The sequence below is a fragment of the Scyliorhinus torazame genome, chromosome 8 (assembly GCF_047496885.1).
Source record: "Scyliorhinus torazame isolate Kashiwa2021f chromosome 8, sScyTor2.1, whole genome shotgun sequence".
Lineage (NCBI taxonomy): Eukaryota > Metazoa > Chordata > Chondrichthyes > Carcharhiniformes > Scyliorhinidae > Scyliorhinus > Scyliorhinus torazame.
This window is the reverse complement of record NC_092714.1, coordinates 55,245,657-55,266,409: the sequence shown is the minus strand read 5'-3', so window position 1 is coordinate 55,266,409 and position 20,753 is coordinate 55,245,657. Positions and strand designations below refer to the sequence as shown.

Sequence of the window (20,753 nt, the reverse complement as noted above, 5' to 3'; positions counted from 1 at the left end):
AGGAGTGCATTGGAATAGTCAAGTCCAGAGATAACAAAAGCAAGGAAGTGGGTTTCAACAGCAGAAAAGTTGAGGTAAAGGTAGAGTAGGGCAATGTAATGTAAAGTGTGAGGTTATGCACTTCGGTAGGAGGAATTTAGGCATAGACTATTTTCTAAATGGGGAAATGCTTAGGAAATCAGAAGCACAAAGGGACTTGGGAGTCCTTGTTCATGATTCTCTTAAGGTTAATGTGCAGGTTCAGTCGGCAGTTGAGAAGGCAAATGCAATGTTAGCATTCATGTCAAGAGGGCTAGAATATAAGACCAGGGATGTACTCCTGAGGCTGTGTAAGGCTCTGGTCAGACCCCATTTGGAATATCATGAGCAGTTTTGGGCCCTGTATCTAAGGAAGGATGTGCTGGCCTTGGAAAGGGTCCAGAGGAGGTTCACAAGAATGATCCCTGGAATGAAGAACTTGTCATATGAGGAACGTTTGAGAACACTGGGTCTGTACTCATTAGAATTTACAAGGATGAGAGGGGATCTTATTGAAACTTATAGGATACTGCGAGGCCTGGATAAAGTGGACGTGGAGAGGATGTTTCCACTTGTAGGAAAAACTAGAACCAGAGGACACCATCTCAGACTAAAGGAACAATCCTTTAAAACAGAGATGAGGAGGAATTTCTTCAGCCAGAGGGTGGCAAGTCTGTGGAACTCTTTGCCGCAGAAGGCTGTGGAGGCCAAATCATTGAGTGTCTTTAAGAAAGAGATAGATAGGTTCTTGATTAATAAAGGGATCAGGGGTTATGGGGAGAAGGCAGGAGTATTGGGATGAGAAAATATCAGCTATGATTGAATGGCGGAGCATACTCGATTGGCTGAACGACCTAATTCTGCTCCTATGTCTTATGGTCTAATGCAGTGGAACTAGGTGGTCTTGGTGATTGAACGGAAATGTGGTCAGAATCATATCCCAGTGTCAAACGTGACACTATGTAAATGGCTAGATTGTTTCTGCTGGTTCTGTTGGTTTTCACATATTGTATATATTTTTTTGTGTTATAAATTTAGAGTACCCTATTCATTTTTTCCAATTAAAGGGCAATTTAGCGTGTTCAATCCACCTAGCCTGCACATCTTTGGGTTGTGGGGGCGAAACCCACGCAAACACGGGGAGAATGTGCAAACTCCACACGGACAGTGACCCAGAGCCAGGATCGAACCTGGGACCTCAGCACCGTGAGACTGCAGTGCTACTACTACTGTGCCACCATGCTGCCCCTTTTCACATTTTATGTTACACATTTCAGTTTGTACATTAAATTACAAGTTTCATATCAAGAACCGCGTATAATATCAAGCAAAAGAAACCAAGGAAAGTTTCAAATTTACAAAGGAGAGATACATCAAAGAGTGAGAAAGAAAACATAAACAAAGATCACTATTCATATCTACTTGTCTCCGCCCCCCCCCCCCCCATGACTGTGGGTATCACTTGGCCAATCTGCCTCAGCAGCCGTCTCCAGTGTTGTTCCGAGTGTGTATTGCTGGCGTGTTGTTGCTCCCTCTTGTTTTCCGATAGCCCTTGGGCCCGTCCCCTGTGACTCTGGACGTGTGACTCGCAGTCTTTTTTTGGTGAGCTTTTGCCCCCCCCCCTATCCCCCTTCTCTCTTCCTTCCTTTTCCTTTATGTTTCATGGCTTATCTGTGCCTCCCTCCCCTTCCTCCCCACTCCTTCCGCTCCACTGGTTGCTGGCTGCAAACAGGTCTTGGAACAAGTTGGTGAACCGCTTCCACCTCCTGTGGAAGCCCTCTTCCGACCCATGGACGATGAACTTGATCTTCTCCAGTTGGAGGAATTCCAACGGGCCAGACAGCCAGTCTGAAGCTTTGGGTGATGCTGCGATCACCAGCCAAGCAAGATCTTTCGGCGGGCGATTAGGGAGGCAAAGGCTAGGCGTCAGCCCCTCTCCCCATAAAAAATTCTGAGACCCTGAAGACCGCCATTTTTGGACATGGCCCACCCTTACCCATATCAGCAGGCAAGATTGCAGGCCAGCGTAATGTGACGTCAATTGGAGTATTTAAGAGCCAATCCATAGATAGAATTTGGAAGACTTTGAACAAGGAGACAGACAAGTTTCCTTATGGATTCAGGAAGGTCAAGTGTGTGATGTAGTGAGTTAGCGAGGGATACCCTGACTAAATTTTGCAAGCTTACCCCATCAATAGCGTCTCACACCCACTTGCCCTTGCAAGCACAGTCATCATTCTCTTTTTCTTTGCACTTCCTCACATCCTCGTCTAGCAATCCAAACTCTGCTACCCACCTTGATCCGATGCAATTTAAAACCTCTACCAAATAGCCACGCTTACCAATATAATGCATTCATTGAGCGAGCACATCCAATTACAGTCTTTCCCCTGTTCCAGAAAGAGAGAACACAGAACAAAAGGGAGTGATGGAGGATTAGAAGTGACCATCCCACGGATTTCCAAGTTAATAGATGCCGGGGCGGAACGGTAGCATAGTGGTTAGCACTGCTGCCTCACAGCTCCAGGGTCCCAGGTTCAATTCCGGCCTTGGGTGACTGTCTGTGTGGTGTTTGCACTTTCTCCCAGTGTCTGCGTGGGTTTCCTCCGGGTGCTCCGATTTCCTCCCACAGTCCAAAGATGTGCAGGTTAGGTGGATTGGCCATGCTAAATTACCCCTTCGTGTCCAAAAGTTTAGATGGGGTTACTGGGTTACGGGGTAGGCTGGAGGTGTGGGCTTAAGTAGGGTGCTCTTTCCAAGGGCCGGTGCAGACTCGATGGGCTGAATGGCCTCCTTCTGCACTGTAAACCCTATGATTCTGTGATAAGAAAGAAGGAGATCAATTGCATTATTTTGCCGCTGATCATCAGAGATGGAGAGATCGGGACATACCAGCTACCCAAATAACAGTATACCTCATGTCATACAACACCTAGTCATGTTGACTTAATTTCCAATAGTAAATAGACTATAAAACAAAAATGCAAAATGCTGGACAATCACAGCAGTCTGACAGCATCTGTGGAGAGAGAAAGAAGCTAACGTTTTGAGTCTGGATAACGTTTTTGTCATCGCTGAATCTGTTTTCGTTTCAGATTCCAGCATCTACAATAATTTGCTTTTATTATTATAGCAAATGGAATATTCCTAAAATCTTGTTAATAATAAGTTGTAATATCCCTCCCAGCTAATGGATCCTCAGAGAAACTGATTATATCTCAGGCTCACGCGTGCCATGCACCAGCTCAAATCCAGCTAGGTAGTTAGTTGACAGTGGTGGTGGTGGGGGCACCTTTGGTGAGCCTGCATCAGAAGGCACAGCCATCTCCAAGCTCTGCTCTGCTGGACGCAGATGCTATACCCTGGACACCAGAGACATAAAAGGAAAATCATTGAGTGGAGCAGAAAATCCGTACAATACTGGTAGGCCTTCCATCCACACTGCCCATGATTGCAGAGAATGTTTTATGATATCTTTTTTTAAAAAAAATTTAGAGTACCCAATTACGGCGCAATTTAACGTAGCCAATCCACCTACCCTGCGATCTTTTGGGTTGTGGGGGCGAAACCCACGCAAATACAGGGAGAATGTGCAAACTCCACACGGACAGTGACCCAGAGCTGGGATCGAACCTGGGACCTCGGCGCTGTGAGGCAGCAATGCGAACCACTGTGCCACCGTGCTGCCCTTTTTATGATATCTTTAGGGATAACAACATGCCAACACCAGAAGAGAGGTGTATCATGCAATCCTGTCTTTGTTTCACATTTGCCTGTGACCAGAACACAGCACGCCCTGATGTACTCAAGGTTCTTATCTTTGTGTGAATGTTCCCATGTGCCTAGTCTAAATAAATCAACCCAGAATCCCTTCTGGACGATTGGTGCCTGTATCCTGGTAACATTATATAAACTGCTTGATGCCATGGGGATCGGAGAGCCACATGAGTGCAGTTGATGACTCCCTGCACTTGTGGAAAGCCTGCAGTCTGGACGAAACCCATGTATTTTGTGTCCTGAGGAGCCTGATCCGGTCGAAATGCATGTAGTTCTGAGCCATTAGGAAGATTGTGTCCATCACCCCTTAATGCACTTATGAACAGAGGACTGCAAGATGTTGCAAGGGTCACCCATGGAGCCCTGAAAGGAACTAGTTGCATAAAAGCTGTGGGTGGCTGTGACTTTCAAAGCCATAGGCAGTGGATGTCATCCAGGTCCATGCAATGCCAACTCCTACAGGAGATCGTATACGTGAGCCACCGTATCCCTGAACAGGTGAAATCATTGCTGACACTGGTTACCACTCATCTGCAGGAAGGTCAGCCACCATCTGTAGACCCTGGGGCACAGAAGGCACCTCAGAGTACCCGCTCTCTAAGGTCCCTCCTGTAGCAAAAGAGCAGACACTACCAGCTCTTCCTCCTCAGGGTTCTGCTCCTGCCTCTGGAGAGCAAGACACCTCTGTTGACACCTTCTCTCCTCTCGAAGCGCTTGAAGAATGATAACCAGTTCCAAAAGCTCCATCTCTCTCTTTTCGCACTAATCGCTGCAAGGAAAAAAAGGATTTTCGCCTCCTTTTCCCCATTCATCTCCATTAGCCGGATTTCGAAGGCCAGTGACTTCTGGGCTGGCCATCATATTGAGGACCTTTCCCTCACAATCTCCCAGAATAGACAAGACCCACATCACCCTCTTCCACTTAGCCTAAGTGAGTTGACGTTACTTTAGCAACCCTTTAGCATGATGACTCTTTTCTTCGCCGTAATAGGCGGGCCCTGCGGCTGCTTCCACGCTCACCACCTGAACGTGATGTCCCGCCTCGCCTGCTAATTCCTCAGGACACACCCTTCCAAGAGGTCATCGATCTGCCGTTTCTTTTGCCATCATATACGTTGGACGCAGCTCCGCCCATTCCAGTGCAGGCGGCTCCTGATCCACCCTTGAGGCGGTCAACCAGAATTCGTCGCCCGCCACAGAGACTGAATTTATAGACTGAATGGTGCATTGCCTTGTGCTTCGTTTACACATCTGTACATATTGTTTCTTCCTAATTTGTTGTATGCACTCTATCTGCACTAGACACCTTCCCATGTAAATATGCTCACGTATTTTGTATATAGTTCAGCTCCTACTCATGTAAATACGTTCAAATACTTTGTACATAGTCAGGCTCATATACACACACACTATTTATTGACACATACACACATTTTTTGAAAGGGGGGAGATGTCATAATATGCACACAAGATATGATGGTGCACAGACAGACAGTGAGTGACACAAAGGATGACCAATGAACATACAGAACACAGCAGCCAATCACCAGACAGGACACGGCCACTATATAACCAGGGGGCGCTAGTTTTCCCGCTCTCTCTCGGGATGCAGCCTCTGAGACAGTCAGAGCCTGTGAGCAACAACTAGATCATCCACCATGTGGTAGTGAGATAGTCTAGTCAGGTTAGCCTCAGGTCTCCAGTCAACTCAGCATAGTGTCAACCCACAGTTCAAGCATGTTTAATAGTTAAGATTTAATAAAATAGAGTTGCATTTCTTCAAGTGTTGGAAGCCCGTCTCTCTCTCTGCTACAGTAAACACAGTCCTCGCAGACCCAACTTACCCAACACATCACAGATGTCGTCTGATTTGGGTGAGCTCTGCTGATCCCCTGCTTCCTCTGCAGTGGGCAGTGCTTCTGAGGAGTGACAACACCTGGTGGGCCTCTGAATCAGCTTGGCCACGCCCACCCCCTAGATGAAATAGCTGGTGTGTGAGCGTGTCCAGAGGGGTGGCCTGGGTGAGCTCCCAGATGACCAGAGCCCTCTGAGCATTCAAAGGACACAAGGAGCACTCAGCACTGTGAGCAGCCAGGAGTCTGAAGGTAGCACTAGAGGGGTGCATTTACAACACATACTGCAGCAATGGCAGTCTGAGGCAGACCACCTCGATTCCGAGGGGGACACTCTTGAGTCCATGGACCTGTTCCAAGTAGTTCCTCGCTACTGCCCCCAAGCCCTAGCAGGCAACCCATCAAGCCCGACAAGTTTTGAGGCTTCTTCAGAGTTTTTAGGCTCCCGCTCCCCCTCCGCAGCCATGATGCCAGATCCCGCTTGTTAATATTTGCATTAATTTGCGCTCGCGAGACATCCACCTAAGAGGGACGGAGTATCGCGGAAGGGTGGAACATGAAATTAAAATCCATGCAAAGGGAGGTTTTTCATGGATCCACCGGCATGGGGCGCAAACATCGATATTGCCGTCAGTGAGGGACCGGAGCATGACGTCGGAATTTGTGCCGGGACCAAACCTCGATTTTTCAATTTCGTGAGATTCTCCACTTGATCTTGATTTGCGCTTCCAGCATCACAAAGCGGAGAATCCAGCCCCTCATCTCCAAAGAAATGTTCATTGCTGTCATGCCTTTCCCTTAGAGTTGACATAGTCAGTCGTGAACACACGGGTGCACCAGCCCCACTCCTCCTGCCCCAACATCTTAGTCGGTCCTTCAGCCCATGTTTACTGGACCCCACCTAAAACACTATTCCCGGCTTCCCTTCCCAATGTCAGAACCGTCCACGAAAGCGGAGACTCAGCAGCTGCAGTTTGTTGCCTCAGGATGACTCAATTTGAATCTTGTTTTTCTTCCCCTCCTAGCTCAGATCCTCCCACCTTCAGAGGCCTACCGTTTCTCTCTTCTGGTGACAGGTTTGTTGCCCCTTTGCCCCCACCTACCAAATCACCCCCTCTGTCTGTTGCCCAGCCCCCTGCTACGTCCCCCCACTGCCAGGTCACCCCCTCGGACTAAACAGCCTTACCGGTTCAATCCCAAACACCTATTCTGCCCTGACTGCTTGCCGATGATCACCCTCTGCCACTGAAACCCCCTCGACCCGGAGCCCTTTGCAGACTCACCCCCCACTTTGCCGATTAACTCCCTGCACCCCAAGACCCTTTGCCTGGTTAATTCCGTGCACCGCAAGGCCCTTTGCCGATTAACTCCCCGCACCCTGAGATCTTTTGCTGATTAACTCCCCATATCCCGAGACCATTTTCCAGGGAACTCCCCGTACCTTGAAACCCATTGCCAATTAACTCCCCAAACCCCAAGGCCCTTTGCCAGTTAACTCCCCATATCCTTAGACCTTTTGTCAGTGAACTCCCTATACGCTGAGGCCCTTTGCCGCTGAACACCACGTACCTTGAAACCTTTTGCCGGTTAACTCCCCGCATCTGAGCCCCATTACTGGTTAACCTCTCACACCCGAGGCCCTTTGCCGATTAACTATCCATACCCCAAGGCCCTATGCTGGTTGACTCGCTGTATCCCAAGACCCTTTGTCGTTTAGCTACCCGTACCCTGAGACCCTTTGCTGGTTAACTCACCACACCCCGACACCTTTTGCTGCTTAAGTCCAGTGCACCCCAAGGCCCTTTACTGGTTAACTCTCCACACGTTTAGACCCTTTGTTGGTTAATTCCATGCACCAAGGCCCTATGCTAGTTAATTCCATGCACACCGAGGCCCTTTGCTAGTTAACTCCCCATATCCTGAGATCTTTCGCCGGTGAACTCCCTCTCCCCTGAGCCCCTTTGCTGGTTGATTCTGTATACCCAAGACCATTTGCTGATTAACTCACCATACCCTGAAGCCTTTTGCTGGTTAACTCCCAGCACCGGGAAATCTTTTGCCAGTTAACTCCCCGCACATCAAAACCCTTTGCTGGTTAACTCCCCTGCACCCTGAGACCTTTGCTGGTTAACTCCCCATACACCAAGACCCTTTGCCTGTTAACTCACTGAGCCCATTGCGAGCTACTCCCTCACCTCCAAACTCCCCTCAGAGCTGAGCTCACCAGTTTCCTGTTTTTAAAGAGCTGTCTTAAAAGGTGCCATGTGCATCACACTGCTGTGGGCGGACTTTCGAATGTGGGGGATGATTGTTGCGAGGAGGCATGATAATGAGATGCTACTGTATTAAAATAGGGTCCCCGATGTTGCAACTCTGTTATATCACTGGCAGGGGTGTGGGGATAATTCCTTTGAGAAATCCTGCTGGCTAAATCACATTTTGGGCTCCCGTTGCCATTCATGAATCCTGGCCGTATCCACAACTACTGTTGAGGATTTCCAGCATTTTCTGCATTTATTTCAGGCAACTGGTTGGCTGACAGCTTACAGCAGATGGAACTTTCTCTGCTAGGGGCATCATTTGTGGGGTAAGCCTAACATTAGCCTGAAGGGCCTTTGATTCCTTCAGGCCTCCTCCATGGAACTGCTGAGGTTCTCCCACCATGGGACGAGACTCCTATCTGCCTGACAGAATCCGTCCAGCATTTTGTGGTGAATGTATTACTGCTACCATTCACCATTGTATTACATTACATTACATTGCAATACGTTGATGCCCTTGTGGGCTTCGCCTATGGACCACCATTGTATTACATTACATTACATTGTATTATGTTGATGCCCTTGTGGGCTCCGCCTATGGCCCACCATTGTATTACATTACATTACATTGTATTATGTTGATGCCCTTGTGGGCTCCGCCTATGGCTCACCATTGTATTACATTACATTACATTGTATTATGTTGGTGCCCTTGTGGGCTCCAGTTATGGCTCCGTCCCTCGGGATAGATATATATATCTGCAGCCTGTAGGCGGCACTCAGTACAGAGCAGTCGCAGGCAGGCACAGTCCCAGCTCGTTAAATTGATGCGACCATCAATTCACACGAGACAGAGAGTTGAAGTGAACAGTGGTTTTAATCAGCTAGAACTGTGCCTGCCTGCGACTGCTCTGTACTGAGTGCCGCCTACAGGCTGCAGATCTATATACCTCCCCTGAGGGGGCAGAGCTTCCTTACTTGGACAACGTCACCATCTGCGGCCATGATCAGCAGGACGACGACGCCAACCTTCAGAAGTTTCTGCAAACCGCCCAAGCCCTCAATCTCACCTATAACAAGGAGAAATGCATATTCCGCACAACCCGACTGGCCATCCTCAGCTATGTCGTGGAAAACGGAGTGCTAGGCCCGACCCTGACCGCATGCGCCCCCTCCTGCAACTCTCCCTCCCCCACTGCCCCAAGGCCCTGAAAAGATGCCTCGAGTTCTTTTCGTATTATGCCCAGTGGGTCCCCAACTATGCAGACAAAGCCCGCCCACTTATCAAAGCCACCATCTTCCCCCTGACGACTGAGGCCCGCCAGTCCTTCAGCCGCATCAAGGCTGATATTACTGTGGTGAACCACTGTATTAGGGGATGTAAGGTAGGACCTGCACTACAGGTTTGCCGGTAGCTGCTGCCGGCTGGCTCCGCCCACTAAGAACTGTATAAATATGCATGACCTCCAGTGCCCTGCCATTTCGCCAGCTGCAGCAGGAGGCCACGCATCTGACTGTAATAAAGATGTTCCCAATCTGCGTCTTTGTGCAATTGATCGTGCAGCAATTTATTACAGTCAGATTTTCCACAGAATGGATATCCGAATTAAGCCCGATCGCCTGCAGCTGGATCCGCACTCGCCCGACGCCAGGAAAGACTTTACTCACTGGCTAGCAAGTTTTGAGGCCTACATCAATGCGGCGGACCCCGCGCCAATGGAGGCTCAGAAGATAAACAGCCTGTAGTCCAGACTGAGCCCCAGCGTGTTCCCGTTGATCCAAGACGCCACGAATTACACAAAAGCAATGGAACTCCTTAAAGAACACTATGCTCAGAAGGCGAACACGCTCTTCGCCAGGCATGTACTCGCCACCCTGCTGAGTTCATCGAAGACTTCTGGCGGGCCCTAATTCCACTCGTCTGGGACTGTGACTGTCAGGCCGTTACGGCCGCTGAACACGCGAACCTCCTCATGCGCGATGCTTTCGTGCTGGGGATTGCGTCGGACCGCATCCGAGAATGATTACTGGAAGGGGCCACGCTCAAACTGGCGGAGACGAAAACCTTGGCGCTCTCCATGACGATCGCATCCCATAATGTACAATCTTACCCCTACTGCCGTGCTGCCCACCCTTCTACCCCTTCCTACCCCTCCTGGACCCTGCCGCCGACCTCCTCAGCTGGGACCCTGCCTTCCCAATACGCCTGCGCCGCACGCGCACCCCGGGGGTCCCCGCTGCTACTTCTGCGGTCAGCAGAAGCACCCCGCCAAAATTGTCCGGCTCGCACTGCCGCTTGTAAATCCTGCAGGAAAAAGGGCCACTTCGCGGCTGTGTGCCAGGCCCCCACAGTCGCTGCGATCGCACCCACTATTGCCCCTCCCCCCATGCCAAACGCACAATGGGAGCCGCCACCTTGTCCCGACCCCACAATGTGCGCACCATGGGCGCCGCCATCTTGTCCCGACCCCGCAATGTGCGCACCATGGGCGCCGCCATCTTGTCCCCCACAGGGCCTCCGGACATCCCGAGATCGGAACCGCACATGCTCGCCACCCGAAGCATCCGACGACTACCTGCAGCTCGTTTCAATGACGCTGGACCAATCTCGCCCGCACAACCTGGCCACCGCGTCAACGACGGTGAAAATCAACGGCCACGCGACCTCATGCCTGCTGGACTCAGGGAGCACCGAAAACTTCGTACAGCCAGATACGGTAAGGTGCTGCTCCCATGCGGTCCATCCTGCTAATCAAAGGATCTCCCTAGCCTCCAGATCCCACTCCGTCCCAATCCAAGGCTTCTGTACAGTCACCCTCACTGTCCAGGGCGTAGAATTTAGTAACTTCCACCTCTATGTCCTTCCTAATCTCTGCGCTCCACTCCTGTTGGGCCTAGACTTCCAGTGCAATCTCCAGAGCCTCACCCTCAAATTCGGCGGGCCCTTACCCCCCTTACCGTTTGAGGCCTCGTGACCCTCAAGGTCAATCCCCCCTCCCTTTTTGCCAATCTAACTGCGGATTGCAAGCCCGTTGCCACCAGGAGCAGACAGTACAGCACCCAGGACAAGACCTTCACCAGGTCCGAAGTCCAGCGGCTGCTTAAGGAGGGTATTATCGAGGCCTGCAACAGCCCCTGGACAGCCGAAGTGGTAGTGATTAAAACTGGGGAGAAACACAGAATGGTCGTGGATTACAGCCAGACCATCAATCGGTACACGCAGCTCGACGCATACCCCCTCCCACGCATATCTGATATGGTCAATCAGATTGCGCAGTACCGGGTCATCTCAACAATTGACCTGAAATCCGGCTACCACCAGCTCCCCATCCGGAAGTCGGACCGTCCATCCACGGCCTTCGAGGCGGACGGACGCCTCTACCACTTCCTTAGGGTCCCTTTCGGCGTCACAAATGGGTCTCGGTCTTCCAAAGGGAGATGGACCGAATGGTCGACCAGTACGGTTTGCAGGCCAGCTTTCCGTACTTAGATAATGTCACCATCTGCGGCCATGACCAGCAGGACCACGATGCCAACCTCGATAAATTCCTCCGCACTGCCACTCTTTTCAACCTGACCGAAAACGAAGAGAAATGTGTGTTCAGCACGACCCGGTTAGCCATTCTCGGCTATGTAGTCCAAAACGGACTTCTCGGGCCCGACCCCAGCCACATGCGCCCCCTCATGGAGCTTCCCCTCCCCCACTGCCCAACCGCCCTCAAACGCTACCTTATGTTCTTTTCCTACTATGCCCAGTGGGTCCCAAACTATGCGGACAAGGTCCGCCCACACATTCAGTCCACCCAATTCCCCCTCGCGGCCGCGGCACAACACGCTTTTGCCCGCATCAGAGCAGACATCGCCAAGGCCGGGATGCGCGCAGTGGACGAGTCACTGCCTTTTCAAGTAGAGAGCGACGCTTCAGACGTCACCCTTGCCGCCACTCTAAACCAGGCAGGCAGCCCCATGGCATTCTTTTCCCGCACCCTTCATGCCTCTGAAATTCGACACTCATCCGTCGAAAGGAGGCCCAAGCTATCGTTGAAGCTGTGCAGCATTGGAGGCATTACCTGGCCGGTAAGAGGTTCACTCTCCTGACTGACCAACGGTCGGTAGCCTTCATGTTCAATAACATACAGCGGGGCAAGATCAAAAATGATAAAATCTTGCAGTGGAGAATCGAGCTCTCCACCTAAAATTACGAGATTTTGTGTCGCCCCGGTAAACTCAACGAGCCCCCAGACGCCCTCTCCCGAGGTACATGTGCCAGCGCACAAGTGGACCAACTCCGGGCCCTACACGACAGCCTTTGTCACCCGGGGGTCACACGGTTGTACCATCTGGTCAAAGCTTGCAATCTGCCCTACTCCGTCGAGGAAGTAAGGACAGTCACCAGGGACTGTCAGGTCTGTGCGGAGTGCATGCCGTATTACTACCGGCCGGACTGTACGCGCCTGATGAGGGCTTCCCGCCCTTTGAATGCCTCAGCGTGGATTTCAAAGGGCCCCTCCCCTCCACCGACCGTAACACGTACATTCTCAGTGTGGTCGATGAGTACTCCAGATTCCCCTTTGCCATCCCATGCCCCGATATGACGTCTGCCACCGTCACCAAGGCCCTCAACACCATCTTCACTCTGTTCGGTTTCCCCGCTTACATCCACAGTGACAGGGGATCCTCATTCATGAGCAATGAGCTGCGTCAGTTCCTGCTCAGCAGGGGTATAGCCTCCAGCAGGATGACCAGCTACAACCCCCGGGAAAATGGGCAAGTAGAACGGGAGAATGGGACGGTTTGGAGGGCAGTTCAGCTGGCCCTACGGTCCAGGAACCTCCCAACCTCTCGCTGGCAGGAGGTCCTCCCTGACGCTCTACACTCCATCCGGTCACTATTGTGCACCACCACTAATAACACACCCCATGAACGTGTTTTTACCTTCCCCAGGAAGTCCACATCCGGGGTGTCGCTCCCGACTTGGCTCGCAGCTCCAGGACCGGTCCTTCTCCGGAGGCACGTCCGACTCCACAAGGCGGACCCCTTGGTGGACAGGGTTCACCTGCTCCACGCCAACCCTCAATATGCCGACGTTGAGTTCCCCGACGGCCGCCTAGATACTGTCTCACACAGGGACCTGGCACCGTCAGGTTCCACCCCAACACCGCCCCCCCCCCCCCCCCCCCCCACCATGCCGCCCACACTGACCCCACCAGACCACCCCTTCCGCACAAGAGGGCGAAGAGGACTTTGGCATGCTCCCGGTGTTCCCCGATGACTGGCCAGCACCAGCACCGTCACCACCGCCATCGGGGCCACCTCCACCACCGCCAGCACCGACTTCGCTGCCACCGTTACGCCGCTTCCAACAAAGCACCAAAGCACCGAACCGGCTGGACCTTTGACGGACTCCGGACCGTCAACATGGACCTTTGTCTTTTTCTTACCACTGTACATAATTGCACTACTTGTATATAGTTTCACATCATCCCCGCCGGACTCATTTTTAACAGGGGGTGAATGTGGTGAACTACTGTATTAGGGGATGTAAGGTAGGACCTGCACTACAGGTTCGCCGGTAGCCCCTGCTGGCTGGCTCCGCCCACTAAGAACTGTATTAATATGCATGACCTCCAGTGCCCTGCCATTTCGCCAGCTGCAGCAGGAGGCCACGCAGCTGACTGTAATAAAGCCACAGTTGTACCTAATCTGCGTCTTTGTGCAATTGATTGCGCATCAATTACCAAAGCCGCGATGCGTGCGGTGGACGAGTCCATTCCCTTCCAGGTGGAGAGCGACGCGTGAGAGATCGCCCTCGCCGCTACCCTTAACCAGGCAGGCAGGCCCGTAGCATTTTTTTCCCGTACCCTCAACGCCTCCGAGATTCGACACTCCTCAGTCAAAAAAGAAGCTCAAGCCATTGTGGAAGCTGTGCGGCATTGGAGGCACTACCTGGCTGGTAGGAGGTTCACCCTCGTCACGACCAATGGTCGGTAGCCTTCATGTTCAACAATACACAGCGGGGCAAGATCAAGAATGATAAAATCTTGAGGTGGAGGATCGAACTCTCCACCTATAACTACGATATTGTATATCGTCCAGGGAAGCTCAACGAGCCCCCAGTGACCTGTCCCGCGGCACATGCGCCAGCGTGCAAGATGACCGACTCTGGGCCATCCACAATGACCTTTGTCACCCAGGGGTCACACGGCTTCTCCACTTCAACAAGGCCCGCAACCTGCCCTACTCCACCGAGGAGGTCAGGGCCATGACCAGGGATTGCCAAATTTGCGCGGAGTGTAAGCCGCACTTCTATCGACCAGATAAGGCCCACCTGGTGAAGGCATCCCAGCCCTTTGAGCGCCTCAGCATCGATTTCAAAAGGCCCCTCCTCTCCACTGACCGCAATGCGTATTTTCTTAAAGTCGTTGACGAGTACTCCCGTTTCCCCTTTGTAATCCCATGTCCCGACATGACCGCGGCCACTGTCATTAAGACCCTGCATAGTATCTTCACCCTCTTCGGTTTCCCCACTTACGTTCACAGTGACTGGGGCTCCTCGTTTATGAGCGACGAACTGCGCCAGTACCTGCTCGGTAAGGGCATCGCCTTGAGCAGGACTGCCAGTTACAACCCCCGGGGAAACGGACAGGTGAAGAGGGAGAATGCGACGGTATGGAAGGCCGTCCTTCTGGCCCTACGGTCTAGGAGTCTCCCAGTTTCCCGCTGGCAGGAGGTCCTCCCCGACGCGCTCCACTACATTAGGTCACTCCTTTGCACAGCCACGAACGAGACCCCTCATGACTGCCTATTTGTTTTCCCCAGGAAATCCACCTCCGGGGTCTCGCTTCCGTCCTGGCTGACGTCACCGGGGCCTGTCCTCCTCCAAAAGCATGTGAGGAGCCATAAGTCCGATCCCCTGGTCGAGAGGGTCCAGCTCCTTCACGCCAACCCGCAGTATGCCTATGTGGCGCACCACGACGGCCAACAAGATACAGTCTCCCTCCGGGACCTGGCACTCGCCGGTTCCCCTGCGACCATCACCTACCCCCCCCACCCTACACCGAACACCGTCCCTGCCCGTACATGGCCTACATCCCCCCTCCCCCATCACCGACCTACAAGGATGAAGCTCCAGAAGACACGCTCCCGGAGTCAACACCCGTGCCCGCAGCGACGAGTTCAACACCCGTGCCCGCAGCGAAACCAGAGCTCAGGCGATCGCAGCGAACAATCAAGGCGCCAGACAGACTCAACCTGTGAGCCCACTTCACCCCCGCTGTATTACATTACATTACATTGTATTATGTTGATGCCCTTGTGGGCTCCGCCTATGGCCCACCATTGTATTGCATTACATTACATTGTATTATGTTGGTGCCAGTGTGGGCTCTGCCTATGGCTCTGTCCCCTCGGGGGAGGTATATAGATCTGCAGTCTGTAGGCGGCACTCAGTACAGATCAGTCGCAGGCAGGCACAGTTCTAGCTGATTAAAACCACTATTCACTTCAACTCTCCGTCTCGTGTGAATTGATGGTCGCATCACATTTCTCCCTACCTGACTTTACCCCTCTAAATCAATACATCATCGCCTGTAACTTCCACAGAGTAGCAATCTCCGGAGGATTCCCACTCTTGCCAGACTTATCTTCGTTGGAATTCCTAAGCCCCTGTCTCATCCAACCTTCCACATTCAGGCTGGGTGAGACAGGAGCAGCGAAGTGTGCCCCCAGCAGTAATGCCATGGAGTAACTGGGGCGCAGAAAAGTAAGTCACTCCACCTTTTTTACGGCAGTAGCTGCTGTTGAGGGAGGTTTAAAGGGACAATTTACAGGGAGCATGTAAGTTTTAACACTAGGGCTAAAAGAGTTGGGTTGGACCCGGGGGGGGGGGGGGGGTCGGGTGTGTGGGTTGTATGGTGGGTCCTGTGGGTGGTAGTGCTTGTTCAGGGTATCCTGTGCAAAGCTGGGTCTGGGTTTTAGTACTTTTTTTACTCTAACTCTTTCAGAGAGTGAGGAGTTTGCATGTCTGTGTGGGTCTCGCCCCCACAACCCAAGGATGTGCAGTGTAGGCAGATTGGCCATGCTAAATTGTCCCTTAATTAGAAACAAAGAATTGGGTACTCTAAATTTATTTTTAAAAACTCTTTCAGAGTATCTATCAGGGTAAAACTGGCAGAACCATCTGTAGCTAGCAATTTAAGTCACTTCTGTCGGATGGTTCCCAGTCTAGCGCAATTGTCCAGAGGACGTTAGCTCTCCTGGGCAATTGCTGGATAAATCCTTACTTGGGAACGTTTGAGAAGGATTCCCAGCGTATCATAGGAATACCCCTTAGATGCGACGCTGGGGAACCCACACGTCATGGGCTCATATTTTCTATACTTTATGCACTGATCTGAACAGAATCCCCAGAACCCTGGGTTTAATTAGTCGGCGTTAATTTCACTTTTTTACTGAGAACAAAATAAAGTAACAAGCTTATTTTTTTTTATTCATCAGCTAATACTGAGATCTCAAGACAAAGAATCAAAGTTCCAAATTTGAATGGGAGAGAAGATATGAGATAAAAGCAAGACTAAATGTCTGATGTAACAACACTCCCGTATTTTCATGGAAACATCAGCAAAAAGACCTGTGAAGCTTTATTTGCAGCAAATGGGAAAGATGGAAGTTATTTAGTGCGAGAGAGTGAAACCATCCCTAATGCTTTATGCCTCAGTGTCTAGTAAGTACTTGCATTTCATAGAATTCCGACATGCAGAAGAAGGCCATTCAGCCCATCGAGTCTGCACAGACTCATTGAAAGAGCACCCTACCTAGGCCCACACCCCTGCCCTATCCCCGTAACCCACTTAACCTTTGGACAATAAGGGGAAGTTTAGCATGGCCAGTCCACCTAACCTGCACATCTTTGAACTGTGGGAGGAAACCGGAGCACCAGGAGGAAACCCATACAGACACTGGGAGAATGTGCAAACTCCACACAGTCACCCAAGGCCAGAATCAAACCCAGGTCCCTGGTGCTGTGATGCAGCAGTGCTAACCACTGTGCCACCCCGGCAAGATAAACATATTTGTTTAAAGATCAAATTTTTTACTGGAAGTAAAATAAAAAGTCAAAAATGTATTTCTTTTTGAAAATTAAAAAAAAATTTAGAGTACCGAATTTATTTTTTTACAATTAAGGAGCAATTTAGTGTGGCCAATCCACCTAGCCTGCACATCTTTTTCGGTTGTGGGGACGAAACCCACGCAAACACGGGGAGAATGTACAAACTCCACAAGGACAGTGCCCCAGAGCCGGGATCAAACCTGGGACCTCGGCGCTTTGAGGCAGCAGTGCAAACCACTGCGCCACCTTGCTGCCCTGCATTTCATCAAAGCATCAGATTGCTATAACTTTTCAAAAGGAACTAACAAGTGAGGCCAACACTCATTAGTCCTCAAACCCTTAATGATTGACTACACATAGTAGTTAATGATCAGGAATGAGACCCAAACTAATTTTCCCTTTCTCTTTTAATGGTATTTATACCTACACCTCAGTTGTGATCAGTTAATTCAGTATTGAGGATCAAACCTGGGACTTCTCTGCTGTGTTTGTCTCAGTTACAATTGATTTTCAGTTTCTTAGTTGCATAACAATTCGATTATTATAATTAGTTATTAAGTGGGTTGATGTTTCTCCTTTGCAATTTCTCTGGGATCAATTTTATTTGATCATAAATTTGCTAATTATGGCAAGATAATGGGGGGCTAAAGTTGATGAAGTATATCAGACTGCTTTGAAAGAGTAATAAATGATCATACTAACCCTGATCAACTATTCTTCTTTTTGCAATTATGGACTTTAAAATAATTTTTGTTGCAATTATTGCTACTCTTCTTGAAACACCTTTGTGTGAATGTGTACATTTGTATGTAGTGTTGAGGTTGAATGCTATAAATATATTTAGAGAAAGGAAATCTGTTAGTCTGAAAAAAACCCACAACATGCACTCATTACAAAGAACAAAGAACAAAGAAATGTACTGCACAGGAACAGGCCCTTCGGCCCTCCAAGCCCGTGCTGACCATGCTGCCCGACTAAACTACAATCTTCTACACTTCCTGGGTTTGTATCCCTCTATTCCCATCCTATTCATGTATTTGTCAAGATGCCCCTTAAATGTCACTATCGTCCCTGCTTCCACCACCTCCTCCGGTAGCGAGTTCCAGGCACCCACTACCCTCTGTGTAAAAACTTGCCTCGTACATCTACTCTAAACCTTGCCCCTCTCACCTTAAACCTATGCCCCCTAGTAATTGACCCCTCTACCCTGGGGAAAAGCCTCTGACTATCCACTCTGTCTATGCCCCTCATAATTTTGTAGACCTCTATCAGGTCGCCCCTCAACCTCCTTCGTTCCAGTGAGAACAAACCGAGTTTATTCAACCGCTCCTCATAGCTAATCCCCTCCATACCAGGCAACATTCTGGTAAATCTCTTCTGCACCCTCTCTAAAGCCTCCACATCCTTCTGGTAGTGTGGCGACCAGAATTGAACACTATACTCCAAGTGTGGCCTAACTAAGGTTCTATACAGCTGCAACATGACTTGCCAATTCTTATACTCAATGCCCCGGCCAATGAAGGCAAGCATGCCGTATGCCTTCTTGACTGCCTTCTCCACCTGTGTTGCCCCTTTCAGTGACCTGTGGACCTGTACTCCTAGATCTCTCTGACTTTCAATACTCTTGAGGGTTCTACCATTCACTGTATATTCCCTACCTGCATTAGACCTTCCAAAATGCATTACCTCACATTTGTCTGGATTAAACTCCATCTGCCATCTCTCCGCCCAAGTCTCCAAACAATCTAAATCCTGCTGTATCCTCTGACAGTCCTCATCGCTATCCGCAATTCCACCAACCTTTGTGTCGTCTGTAAACTGGTCTAATCAGACCAGTTACATTTTCCTCCAAATCATTTATATATACTACAAACAGCAAAGGTCCCAGCACTGATCCCTGTGGAACACCACTGGTCACAGCCCTCCAATTAGAAAAGCATCCTTCCATTGCTACTCTCTGCCTTCTATGACCTAGCCAGTTCTGTATCCACCTTGCCAGTTCACCCCTGATCCTGTGTGACTTCACCTTTTGTACTAGTCTACCATGAGGGACCTTGTCAAAGGCCTTACTGAAGTCCATATAGACAACATCCACTGCCCTACCTGCATCAATCATCTTTGTGACCTCCTCGAAAAACTCTATCAAGTTAGTGAGACACGACCTCCCCTTCACAAAACCATGCTGCCTCTCACTAATACGTCCATTTGCTTCCAAATGGGAGTAGATCCTGTCTCGAAGAATTCTCTCCAGTAATTTCCCTACCACTGACGTAAGGCTCACCGGCCTGTAGTTCCCTGGATTATCCTTGCTACCCTTCTTAAACAGAGGAACAACATTGGCTATTCTCCAGTCCTCCGGGACATCACCTGAAGACAGCGAGGATCCAAAGATTTCTGTCAAGGCCTCAGCAATTTCCTCTCCAGTCTCCTTCAGTATTCTGGGGTAGATCCCATCAGGCCCTGGGGACTTATCTACCTTAATATTTTTTAAGACACCCAACACCTCGTCTTTTTGGATCTCAATGTGACCCAGGCTATCTACACACCCTTCTCTAGACTCAACATCTACCAATTCCTTCTCTTTGGTGAATACTGATGCAAAGTATTCATTTAGTACCTCGCCCATTTCCTCTGGCTCCACACATAGATTCCCTTGCCTATCCTTCAGTGGGCCAACCCTTTCCCTGGCTACCCTCTTGCTTTTTATGTACGTGTAAAAAGCTTTGAGATTTTCCTTAACCCTATTTGCCAATTACTTTTCGTGACCCCTTCTAGCCCTCCTGACTCCTTGCTTAACTTCCTTCCTACTTTCCTTATATTCCACACAGGCTTCGTCTAGTCCCAGCCTTTTAGCCCTGACAAATGTCTCCTTTTTCTTTTTGATGAGGCCTACAATATCTCTCGTTATCCAAGGTTCCCGAAAATTGCCGTATTTATCTTTCTTCCTCACAGGAACATGCCGGTCCTGAATTCCTTTCAACTGACACTTGAAAGCCTCCCACATGTCAGATGTTGATTTGCCCTCCAACATCCGCCCCCAATCTATGTTCTTCAGTTCCCACCTAATATTGTTATAATTAGCCTTCCCCCAATTTAGCACATTCATCCTAGGACCACTCTTATCCTTGTCCACCAGTACTTTAAAACTTACTGAATTGTGGTCACTGTTCCCGAAATGCTCCCCTACTGAAACTTCTACCACCTGGCCGGGCTCATTCCCCAATACCAGGTCCAGTACCGCCCTTCCCTAGTTGGTCTGTCTACATATTGTTTCAAGAAGCCCTCCTGGATGCTCCTTACAAACTCTGCCCCGTCTAAGCCCCCGGCACTAAGTGAGTCCCAGGCAATATTGGGGAAGTTGAAGTCTCCCATCACCACAACCCTGTAGTTTTTACTCTTTTCCAAAATCTGTCTACCTATCTGCTCCTCTATCTCCCGCTGGCTGTTGAGAGGCCTGTAGTAAACCCCCAACAGTGTGACTGCACCCTTCCTATTCCTGATCTCTACCCATATAGCCTCACTGCCCTCTGAGGTGTCCTCCCGTAGTACAGCTGTGATATCCTCCCTAACCAGTAGCGCAACTCCGCCACCCCTTTTACATCCCCCTCTATCCCGCCTGAAATATCTAAATCCTGCAACTCGCAAGGAAGCCACGAACGGGAGACCCCCAGAGGGCAATGGTGGTGAGATTCCACAGGTACTTGGATAAGGAGCGCTCCCTACAGTGGGCCAAGA

At 50.3% G+C, this 20,753-nt stretch overlaps 1 protein-coding gene across 1 annotated transcript in view; it reads left to right on the top strand.

The window, feature by feature from the left end:
• LOC140427852 (SH2 domain-containing protein 1B) overlaps window positions 1-20,753 on the top strand; it is a 36,044-nt gene that overhangs the window by 474 nt on the left and 14,817 nt on the right. Inside the window, exon 2 of the mRNA XM_072513639.1 lies at window positions 16,406-16,631. Within this exon, the coding sequence (XP_072369740.1) occupies window positions 16,486-16,631 (146 nt within the window). The 5' untranslated portion in view covers window positions 16,406-16,485. The remainder of the gene's footprint in view (window positions 1-16,405; window positions 16,632-20,753) is intronic.